At 37.8% G+C, this 12,538-nt stretch overlaps 1 protein-coding gene across 2 annotated transcripts in view; it reads left to right on the top strand.

Annotated features, from left to right (window-relative positions):
* Positions 1 to 12,538, top strand: part of LOC134527601 (FACT complex subunit spt16) — a 219,764-nt gene that overhangs the window by 21,924 nt on the left and 185,302 nt on the right. For both annotated transcript variants that reach the window (XM_063360430.1, XM_063360432.1), the window contains exons 7-8: positions 4,338 to 4,486; positions 6,122 to 6,308. In XM_063360430.1, coding sequence (XP_063216500.1) covers positions 4,338 to 4,486; positions 6,122 to 6,308 — 336 coding nt within the window. The remainder of the gene's footprint in view (positions 1 to 4,337; positions 4,487 to 6,121; positions 6,309 to 12,538) is intronic.

Raw genomic sequence — 12,538 nt, forward strand, 5'->3', positions numbered from 1 at the left:
CCGGTAACGGTAAATAGAATGCTAGAATAACGTGGTAGAAAATATTGTGTAAAAAAGTTTCCTTTTATTTTGAATTTTTTTTTATCAGTGAAGTCTGTCTTTTATGGTTAAGTAATGGAGAAAAGGCAGCGTCAAACGTTTTCAGTGGCGGAAAAATTAAAAATAATTGAAAAATCAGACGAGTTTGTGGGAACACGAGTTGATTTGGCAAAAGAACTTTCAATTCCCATCAGCACACTCAATACGATTTTGAAGAATCGTAATAGCATTGCAGAAAATGCAGCAAAATGCGGGCCAAGTGCAAAAAAAACGAAAATACTGTAAAGAATCAAAATTTAAAGAAGTTGAAGATATTCTTGTGGAGTGGTTTGTGGGTGCACGTTCTGCGAATCTGCCAATCAGCGGGTCCATTTTGCGAGAAAAAGCTCGTGTGATTGCATCCCGGCTTGGCATTGAAGATTTTACAGCTTCCAATGGATGGCTAGACAGGTTCAAACAACGCCATAATGTTGTTTACAAAGTTGTATGCGGTGAAAGCAAGAGTGTGAATGAAGAGACAGTGGAACACTGGAAGGAAACTCAGCTTAAGGAGAAGATTGCCAGCTATTCTCCGAAAAATATATTTAATGCTGATGAAACTGGATTGTTTTATAGTGTTCTGCCTGACAAAACTTTCACTTTTAAAGGGGAGAAGTGCCATGGAGGAAAGTTAAGTAAGCAACGAATCACTGTACTTCTGTGTACAAATGCTGATGGAAGTGAAAAGTTGCCTCTCTATGTTATTGGCAAGGTTATGAAACCCAGGTGTTTCAAAAACGTACGCACCCTTCCTACCAAGTACACAGCAAACAAAAAGTCATGGATGACGAGTGCACTGTTCCAGAGCCAACTTCATGCACTTGATGCCAAAATGGGTGTTCAAAACAGGAAAATTGTTTTGTTTATTGACCAGTGCCCTGCACACATGGGCAACATACAGCTTCGTAATACAGAAGTTGTTTTTTTCCCTGCGAACTGCACGAGTGAACTACAGCCACTGGACCTAGGTATTATACAGTCATTCAAGTTCCTGTACCGAAAATACCTGGTCACAAGAGCGGTGACCATGCTTGACACCGGTAAGGATCCCTCGACAATGAAGATTGATGTATTGACAGCCTTACACTTCACAGCTAGAGCATGGAAAGAGGTCACAGTTACAACGATTCAAAATTGTTTTGCGAAGGCAGGCTTTTTTTTTCCAGAGGCAGGTTGTAGTGCCAGTGAAGATGATGGTGTCACCATCATAGAGGATGTGCCTGAGTATTGCCAACTGTCTCAAAAGGAGTCTTTTAAGGACTATGTGGCAATTGACCAGCAGGTAGTTACCTCACAAGTCCAGTGTGTGGAGGACATTATTATCAATAGTGGCATCACCAACTCGCAAGAAGATGATGATGATGAAGAAGAAGAGGGACAAGAAGAACCAGTTCCTACTACAAGAGACGTGCTCGCAGCTCTTCAAACATTGCGCAGCTATATATCAAGTTCTGAAGGCAGTGCTAGTTCATTTGATAACTTTTATAATTTGGAGAGGCAAATAATCTCCTTGAACAGCCAAAAAAGCAAGCAGAAAAAAATTTCAGATTTTTTTGTTAGGAAGTAATCAGAAAAACTTTTTGGCTTTCATTATTTTTTTATTTTTGTCAAATGTGGTAAATTAAATGATTAAATACTAGAGTAAAATTTGTTGTTAGTGTGTTTGTACCTGCATTATAGTATGTGCTATTAAACAAAAGGAAAAAAATACTGAATAAGGTAAGCTGTACTCCTTTTCATACTTTTCCCTTTATTTACACTTTCCCGCTTTTTACACTTTTTTACTTTGTCCCCATGAAAAGTGCAAATAAGGGGTTTTGCTGTATATTCTTTAAAGGAACATCCTTTGCCTCAAGAGTGTTACAGAAAGCAATAAACAAATTATCAGCAGAGCAATCTGTAGCATCTAGCGAAACCAACTCAAGCAATTCAGTTTTCACTCGTCCATTAAGGGGTGAAAAGTACTTTACCAGGATATACATACATTTCTTGTCTGCGATGTCAGTAGTTTCATCAATCAAAACAGAAAAAGGTACAGTTTTAAGTGTCTCGACTGTCTTTTCTGTTTCTACTTGTGCAACAATGTTTTTTACTACGTGTGTGCATTTTGTGCGACCTAGTGTAATATCAGCAGCTATTTTCGAATCACTAAAGACTTCCTTAATCACTGGAATTAAATGCTCAACTACCTGGAATGCAACATTATGTTCAGCGAAAAAAGTTGCTAGTTTTATTTCTGCAGTCTTCACTTTGTCAACATGCACCTTGTTTTCATCTTTTTTTGCAAAACAGCTCAAAATGCTTTGGTTACTTCCTATTTGTTTAACATTTTTGACATGCTTACCTGTAACTGCATGTTTTTCCAATTCACTTTTGCCACAAGAAACAGCCACATTACAAGCTCGGCAAAATGCTTTATTCTTGTCGCTATCAACAGGCTGCAACCAACCTCGAAATTTTTCTTCTTGCAGCCACGAGTTCTGAAATGTTTTGGCAGATGTGACACGTTTTTTAACACGTATTTCACTATTGTCTTCATTGTTAGGTACCTGATGAAAGTTTTTGTTTCTTTGTGTGAAAAACACTCTCGTCACTTACATCACACATGCTGTACAAACTACCAATTATTTACGTTTTACGACATGTAGCACGATTTTAAAACCTACGCAACATAATAATACGAAAAATGCCACCAACCTTTATCTATGAAAAATGCTCTACCAGTTGGCAGTCTTACAAATGTCACAGATAAAAAAAAACTTTTGCCCATAGAGCATATAATGGGAAGAATGAAAACTTCATAGCACTAAAGCAGAAATCGCCTACAAATGAAACAAGTCAATAGAATTGTTTGCTTTGATTTATTTGATATTTAACTCGCCTTTAAAATATTATTTATAAGATAAAATTTGTCAAGATGTTGTCTTTACAGTTTTTCCCACATTTGAGGCATTTTAGTGCTAATATTCCCATTTTCCCTTTTTCAAATTTTTGAGCCCAAAATTCCCACGAAATGGGAAAAATCCCATGAGTTGGCAACACTGTGCCCATCCAAAAACAGGCCCGGCTCAGTGTTGCTGTGTGACCTGCGACATCTGTGCTCCTTCCCCTCCCTACACTGCCTACTCTACGGCGTCGTGCTCTCTACCCCTCCTCCTGGCCAGTTATGCGATCAAAATTTGTTGTGGCAGCAGTGATAGCCGGTCGCCATCTAATTTCAAACTTGCTTCATCCTCTGCCTGCTGAAACTGCTTGCTCTTCAACACCTGTGACCTTCAGTTATTTAAGCCTGCATGCTGCTTCCACCACCACCTGCCTGCTTCAATTTGAATGCCTGTTTACTACTTACCACCCATTTACATTTAAAGGTATTTGCTCGGGACTATCCGTTTCCACACGTCTTGAAAGGTAACTGATGCCGACCGTTTATTAACGGATGTGTCTGTCCAACCTGTTTGTCTACTGATGCCTTTCTGCGGTATTGTGCATTTGGTGCGACTGAAAGACTGCAGGCAGTTCCGTTTTTCTGCCATTTTCGTGTCCATTACTCATTTGGCACTATAGGGGCAGCTGTCTAGAGTGTCCAGGGGACCAAATTGAGATAATTGTGTTTGCTGGGCGTAATAAATGGCTTTGTATGTGATTGTTCTGACTAGTCATTTACCAACTGTCTACTTTGTGCATGCTCTGGCATGGAATGCATGCCTCGTTAACTCCCCTGAACAAGATTTTATTACGCAGTTGTGTATCTCGCCCCTCCCATGATTCTTCTGCAACTTCCGTGACTCAGTCATGAATTATCGTAGCTTAAAAATAAATAGTTTTTACTTCAGCGAAAAACAAAATCAAAAAATATCTGCCATTGAATTCAAGTACATGTATGGTAAAACCCGTTGTGTTTTTCACATCTCGCCATATAACAATATTTTCGCTGTATTTCCTATTTTGAAGTATCTAACTCATACTATTTTGCAATGCAAAGCATAAATAATGTCAGTTCAAACTATATGTTTATTGCCTGGTATTAATATACAGCCTCCAGCATTAAAAAATTACAAGATTATTTTTTGGAGGAAATTGCAGATGATAAACTGTTACACACTTGGCCACTGTTCCAAACTAGCTCCTGTGGTTCCTCAGGCATGTGACCTGAACACAACCACCGTCGCCCTGCTGAGTGTGTCTGGCAGCATTGTTGGTGTAAGGCTGAGTGTCTGGAGGGAAGCTTGTCAGCAGGGTGTGTGTGGTCTACACCTCAGGACAACTACAACTTCCTGCTGAGCGTCGAGGAGGAGCTGATAAAGGCCCTGCAGGCAGGGACCAAGCTGTGTAGTGTCTACGACACCGCTGTTGAGTTCGTCAAGAAGGAGAAGCCCGCCCTCATTGACAAGCTCACCAAGAACTTCGGGTAATATTGCCTAGACTAGCCCAGTCCATTGTAAACTGCCTAGCCTCTGTTTAGTTGCCTATCCTCTGGTTATATACCTAGCATCTATTTAACTGCCTAGCATATGTTTATACATAACTGCTTAGCCTCTGTTTTAACTTTCTAAACTCTGTTTTATTGATTAGCATCTGTTATCTTCCTAGCTTCTGCTCTATTGTCTTCCATTTGTTTAACTGGCTAGCCTCTGTTTAGTTGCATAGTGTTAGGTTAATTGCCTAGCCTCAGGTTAACTGCCTAGCCTGCAGTGCCTCTGTTTAACTGCCTAGGCTCTGTTAAACTGTATAGCCTCTGTTTAATTTTATAGCCTCTTGTTAACTGCAGTACCTCTGTTTAGTTGCGTATCTTTTAGTTAACTGCCTAGCATCTGTTTAACTGCTTAGCGACTGTTTATCTGTTTATCTGCCTAGGCTCTTTTTAACTGCTTATCCTGTGGTAAACTGTACCCCTGGTGTAAGACTTATAATCTGTTTAACTGCTTAGCATTGGTTTAATTGCCTAGCCTCTGTTTGTCTTGCTTCTGAATAACTTCTTAGCCTTTGGGTAACTGCTATGCCTCAGGTTAATTGGCTAGCATCTGTTTGGTTGCCTTTTCTCAGGTTATTGTCTAACCTATGCTAAATACTTTACCTTTGTTTAAATGCCTATCTTCTGGTTAACTATCGCCTCTGGGTAATTGCCTAGCATTCGATTAAATGGCTAGCAATTTTTATTTGGTTTTCCTATGTTTAACTGTCTAGCCTTTCTTTAACTGCCTACCCACTGATTAAGTTCCTAGTCATTGTTTAGCTGCCAATTCTCTATAAATATCTAGCTTCTGTTTAATTGTTTTCCTCTTTTTAATTGTCTAGCATCTGTTTTAACTGCCCTAGCCTCCGGTTAAGTGCCTGGCCTCTGTTTAGTTGCCTAGCCCATGGTTACGTTCCTAGCCTTATTTCAACTGTCTAGTCTGGTTAATTGTGTAGGCTCCGGGAAACTGCTTAGGCTTTGTTTAATTGACTATTGATGGGTTGATCTTTATTCTGGGATCTGCCCGCTCCATTAATTGTAATGTGATTCAAGACTATTTTGGATTAAGACAGGTATCTTCTTTTATTTATTTATTTTTTTAATTAATTTTAAAATAAATATATGAAATCTGGTGTGTATTTTAAGTGAAATAATTTTGCACATTGTTTACATGGTTAGTAAGCTAAAATTCCCTTGAGAAACTTCTTCTTGGAACTTGTGAAGTTTTTGAATTTTTGCAAGGTTACCTATGAAGAAATATTTCAAATAATGAGATTACAGAAGTAATTTTGTATGTGTTAGCCAGCTGTATAGAAACCCAGAAAAATAACTTACAGTCAGGTAACAATTTTCGCTATGAATATTTGCTAGAATTACTACAAATAGCTGATAACCATTAGCACATATCTAGGGAAAGAATTTCTACAGAACACAAAACTATTTCTTATATAGTGGACCAATTCTATAGATAGCTTAAATAAAAATAATGCCATGAAAATGCCATGAAAATTTCAACATGGCGGGTGAGGCAGAGTCTTCACTGGGTTTTACACTGATGAAAAAGATTGTGTGAGGATGCGGGGGTTCCAGCTTCGCGATGGGGCTGGAGTTCCGCGAGAGCTCGCTGGTGATCGGCCCCAAGACCGTGGCAGCCGCCCGGAAGGGCATGGTGTTCAACCTGAACGTCGGCCTCGCAGACCTGACCAACAAGGAGTCGCAAGATGCACAGGGGAAGGTGTACGCCCTCTTTGTTGGCGACACTGTGTATGTCAACGAGGTTTGTTAGCAATCCCCTTACTGTCTGCATGCCCCAATAGTTAGGTTTTCCACTCCAAATCAAATTTGTTGTATTCTCACTTGAGTTTCCTGAAGAAGTAGCTATTATAGTTCCTACTGGTGGCCATGGTGGGCAAGAGATGTGATCACTCACCTCCTATTAAGTGATCTGGATTCCAATCCTGGTGGGATCAAAGACAGAATTTTTGTAAGTTGGAAATATGACCGACGTTGCCTTGAGCTGGAGGGTTTTCTTAGAGTACTTCCGTTTCCTCCCAACCAATGGAATCCTTCAATGCTCCATTCTCTCCTCAATGTCTCTCATTGTTTTGAATACCCTTAATGTCGATGACTTGTTAAGTTGTCTGCCTACCTGCTGCGTGACGTGGATTGTAGAAGCTGAACAATATATATTTTTTTTCTGAGAAACCGTTTTGCCTAGGATTATGGCTTTGGTGTATAAAAAGATAGGGGTGTTCGAAGTTCACTTTCCTAGGGTCATTGTCAAAGTGGAATTCTGAATCTTCAAATTTCTGAATTTTAAAGTCATTATAATTTTTTAACAGAATAATTGCAGTTTTTCCACTGTCTGATATCCGTACCTTAATTTAAAAAAAAAGTTTCTAAACAAACCTCTCTATATTAGAAACTCACTGATTAAGTAAAAATATTTCTAACTGGATTATTTTGATTCAAATGTTGACAGTATTTACAAGAAATCAAGCAGAAGAGTTTGATGTTACTAACTGGAAGGTGCTGATTATTTACAGTTTAGCTTAAGATGTAGGCCTGAGTCATCCCTGGCATATCAGAAATTTCTTACTGATATTACTACTACTAAAGTAAAATATTAAATAATCTTTTAAAACCAGTTTTACAAGTTAACAAAATAAATGGGAGGAGGGAAAAAAGTTATGAGTTCATATAATACACACTACATTGCATCTGAGTTAATAGGTACCTAATTAAAATAGTACATGTTAATATTAAATTATTTTGAAGAATAAACATATCTCACTTGTGGGTGTTTTCAGGACCTTTCAGCAAGTTTTGCAGATACAAGTTTATCTGTCTTCATTCCTGTCATTCGGCGTCATACTTTGAGACGTGCAAAATCCTAAGTCCATAGGTCTTATAGTTCCTGAAAGTTCTTATAGTTCTTGATGAGTGAATCATGGGTACTGAAGGAATATTTCCTCCAAATTTCAAATCTCTTGGTCTTGAGTATAGCTGTATAGGTAGTGATGGGTGAATTCCTGTTTCTTCCCTGTTCTCGGTTCGGTACCGGTTCTTAAAAATCGGTTCTCGGTTCTCGGTCCTCGATTCTGACTTAAAAAATAAAATAAACATTATTCACACATTATTTATGAGGTGTTTCAAGTAATAAACTATTGTTTCTGCTTCAAAAAAGCACTAAAAAGCCTGTATCTAGACTTCCATCTTCAACAATTTATTGTTTATAACACTGAAAAATAATAATTTATTTGTATTGATTTTCCCTCAATGTTTTTTTTTAAATGCTTACAAAGAAATGCATTGGCATAATGTTTCAGTCTTTAAAGATGCTATCAGAACAAATTAAAAGTTTTAGTACAGTTTTCAAGCTACAGCAAACACACCAACCTATTACAAATGTAATATATATTAGTGAAAAATCATTCCAAATAATATAGAGAACACTAAATAAAACTAAAATTTACTATATTAATCTAACAATTACCTAAAGAAAGCTACATACACCCTCCTTTAAAACAGGAATAAAAAGAAAATATTACAATAATGGAAATAAATTAAATTGATGGTGAACTTTCAAAGTACAGTGAAACCTCGTTAATAAAATACAGGTTATTTCAAAGTTCGCGTTTATTCGAACACTTTTAATTCCCCTTCAGACTGGGATAGCATATTTAATGTCAATCAATACAGTTAATACGAAATATTCGTTATTATGTATTACGAAGTAACCTCACGTCCGCTCACGTAGTGTACTATTGTTTTATTATCGGATAAACCGAATGAAATTTTAGAACAAGAATCGCACACTTTAATCACGTGCACGCAGCTTCACAATAATTCTGTTAACGGCAAATAATTTGTACGGTAAATGGTCTACATTCAAACCTCTATCTATCGAACTCGCATGTATCGATTGTCCGTGTTTATCGTATACTTTCTACGGTCCCGGCAAAATTGCCATACAACTAAGGTTAAAAAAGTCCGCTTGTACCGATGTTCGAATTATCGTTTTGTCCGCATTGATCGTACAAAATTTGTGGTCCCGTCACTATAAATTATAATAGATGATCATTTAACCATAAAGATTTTGCAGAAATAACCATTTCTTAGAAAGAAACCGTCATAAAAACAGTAACGATAGTGTACAGTAGTAAAAATCAACTTAAATCTGCAGTCAAGTAATGGAGCACGTAAATATGAAGACAAATTAACAACAACTTACGAAGAAATATGGATGGTGTACCATAACTACAGTACAAACTCAATTGTTATCCTAAGATAATTACCATAAAAAGAACTAAAGATTCTTTGTTGATACCATAATTACTACAGAAGCACGATAGCTACCACATTTGCGCTACAGTTACCGTAACAACCGAGATGTATATTTACCGTGACGGTAATGTATTTATTTATGACATATTAAAAATAAAGAACATTTTTGAAAAATAGGATGTTAAATTTTTATATGTACGTTTGGCACATGTTGCGAAGAAATTATGCGGTCTGAAAAAATGCAGTACTACTACGAAAAGCGAAAAGGGTAATCGTGGATTTTTAGGTTATGGCAGTCTCTCTCGTTTTTCAGTAATATCGGCCGAAAATTAACAAGCGTATCGGAAGTCGGCAGAAATGCAGATTCAACTAAATATTGGCAAAATCGGCTTCTTCAGTGAACATGCTATCATACGGGACTCATGGTGCATGATGTTGGGTTGGTCACTCTGACACTTTTTTTTATCTGTTTACTTTTGTTGAACTAACCAGCGTGCTGTAAAATGGCGAAGCGTAAACGGAACGAGTTATCTTTGTCAGCAAAAATGGAAATTTTAAGTAGCATCGACAATAGCGGTAACTCTAAAACGGAAATCGCGAAAGCCTTCAACATACCGTTGTCGACTCTCTCGACGATAGTGAGCAAGAGAGAAAAATTAGAAGCAGCGTGCGCGAATGGTAGTTGTACAAAGGGAAAAAAACGTATGCATGGTCCTCAACACAAGGAACTGGAAGATAAGCTACTGGAGTGGTTTCATCAGATGCGGGATGGTAACATACCCATGTCCGGGCCAATGATCCAACAAAAGGCAGATTATTTTGCACTGACACTGAAAATTGATGACTTTAAGTGCAGTAATGGATGGTTGCAGCGATTCAAGGAGCGAAATAGTTTGGTTTATAAAGCTTTTTGTGGAGAGAGTGCAGCTGTGGACAAAGATGCTGCACTTGATTGGCTAGGTTCTGTGCAGCCAGTTTTGAATAAATATGCGCCACGCGACATATTTAACATGGACGAAACCGGAATTTTTTATAACTTGCTTCCAAACAAGACATGGGCTTTCAGAGGAGAATCTTGTCATGGTGGCAAACATAGCAAGGCACGAATCACTGTTTTGTTGTGCTGCAACCAGGATGGTAGCACAAAGCTGAAACCTTTAGTAATTTCAAAGTCAATGAAACCTAGATGTTTCAAGGGTATTGATACTGCTCGACTGCCCTGTGATTATGAAGCAAATGAAAATGCATGGGTAACGAGTAAATTGTTCCAGTCGTGGCTAATCCAGTTTGACAGGAAGATGGCAACTCTGAACAGAAATATTATTCTATTGTTAGATCGTTGTGCAGCACATACAGCTCATGGGCTACAGCTGAATAATGTCACACTGATGTTCCTGCCAGCAAATACAGTACAACCCTGTTATAACATTCTCCAAGGGACCAACATAAAAAAATGTTATAAGCAGGAAAATGTTATAAGCAGAAAATCATCTTCACTTTGTAAAAATTACGCGTGGATTGATTAAATTAAAAAGTTTAGGTAAAACAACACAAAATACAGGAGTATTACACTAAGTACAGCAATAGAGTGGAAAATTGGTTAATTTTATTTATAGGTAATACCTAATACCTAATAATATGCTAAAGAAAAAAAAATGTTTTGTACGATACAGTTCAGAGTCGAAACAGAAATATTCAACTCTTTTGCAATCACAACACGCGTTTTGTTGGGGTTCCTGTCCACTTGGTTAATAAACTGAATTTTTTCAGCTACAGAATATATTTTCGCTTATATTTATCGGCCATCATAACCGTACAAAAACCTGAATAAAATTTCAATACGGCGTATTTTAATTAAATACGACAGTGACTACAATAAGTAAAAAAAAAAAAATTACGGTAAAGGTTAACTACAAACAAAAGCCGTGAATATATCCATAGAACAGTTAACCATTTCAAGGTGTTAAACCTTTGAAACAAAAACCAGCACCATAGACTACAGTAGCACTGTTTCCGACCATGTATCAGTGCACAAAATGCGCATCATAAGTATAAAGAAACAAGTCATAGGCCAATAAGAGCGAACAGGACGCCATATTGATAGTCGATCCGGTGCAAGTTGTGGAGTGCGTGTGTACCACGTCTATGGTGAAATACTCAAATGTAAACATCTGATGTTTGTATATGCGTGCTGTATTTTCTAGCTATGGTTTCGCTCTAAATTATGACTTTGAAGGAAGGGATACTGCAAATTGTGGCAGTTATCAAAGAAAATTTGAACGTTAAAGGCGGGAATGTATAAATTTTAATATTGTTACAGGCGGGAAATTAAAGCATTGTGATAAATGGAGAAATGACGGGACCATGAAATTATGGTGTTATAGGCGGGAAAATGTTAAAAACGGGAATGTTATAACCGGGTTGTACTGTACAACCAGCTTCATGCAACCACTGGACCAGGGCATCATTGCCACAGTCAAGAGGTTCTACAGGACACGTCTAGTGAAGTACCTCATTAGGCAGCTTGAGCTACAGAAGTCTTCTCAGCCAAGGTGGAATGTGTTGGATGCAATGAGGAACATTTCAATGGCTTGGGACAGTGTATCAACAGCAACAATCCAAAACTGTTTTGCCAAAAGTGGGTTTGGCAAAACAGATGAAAGTCCCGAAGATGAAAGTTCAGACCTAGTGGAAGGCTGGGAAGAACTTCAGCAACATGGTGCTTCTGGCAACTTCAAAGATTATGTTCATGTTGATGATAATGTGTACACAAAAGCTGCACCACTGAATGAATGTGAAAGTGAGCTGGACAAAGTTGTTCCAGTTGTATGTGAAGATGGAGAAGAAGAAGAGAGTGATGATGTGGATAACGACGTTCACGAACTTCCAAGCAGAAATGAAGCTTCTTCAGCATTAATTGTCTTGGAAAATGTTCTGGCTGCTAGTGATGTGGACACTGATGTCTTGTCTTCCTTCGACAAACTTTGCAGGGCAGTAAAGGACATTTATGCAACTAAAAAAGTGCAGAAAAAAATCAATGAATTTTTCAAGCCTCTTTAATTCTCTATTTGACTAATTTTCGAGTAAAAAATCAATACTTGATTTTGTCGATTATTATTAATGTGAGCATATGCACCTGTTAATACAAACCTCGTTAATACAAACTGCAAAATTTTAGGTCCCTTCAGGTTTGTATTAAAGAGGTTTCACTGTATTAAAATAATAAATTGTCTACATCAAATTCAGTTTGTTTGCACAGTCAAGTCAATTACGGCCACACTTCTGATGACATTTCTTACACAATTTGTACTATACTTTATAAACATTATCTTTTATCACTGGGGCCTGGAATTTTTCGCGATCGCGAATTTTGCGAAAATTTGCACGAATTTCGCATGAAAACGCGAAAAGTAAGTACATTCGCGAAAACCACAACATTTCTATATTACACTGCGAATATATCCCCGAAAAGTACTATTACAGTTGAATCCCGCTGATGCGACCCCCCTCTGATGCGTCCATTCCGTTTATACGACCTTTTTTTGAGAAACAGTGAAAAATTTGAGCAGAGAAAGTCGGAAATTTGAGTAAAATCGGCTGAAAAACAAGTCTGTTACGCTTTGTTGGGCGCTATGTGTTCACGTTTATCTTGGCGAGAGCTGTACTGTAAGCAGGCAGGCATACAAAAGACGGCTAAAAATAGATACCACCCCTCTAGAC

This window comes from Bacillus rossius, chromosome 1 (assembly GCF_032445375.1).
Source record: "Bacillus rossius redtenbacheri isolate Brsri chromosome 1, Brsri_v3, whole genome shotgun sequence".
Lineage (NCBI taxonomy): Eukaryota > Metazoa > Arthropoda > Insecta > Phasmatodea > Bacillidae > Bacillus > Bacillus rossius.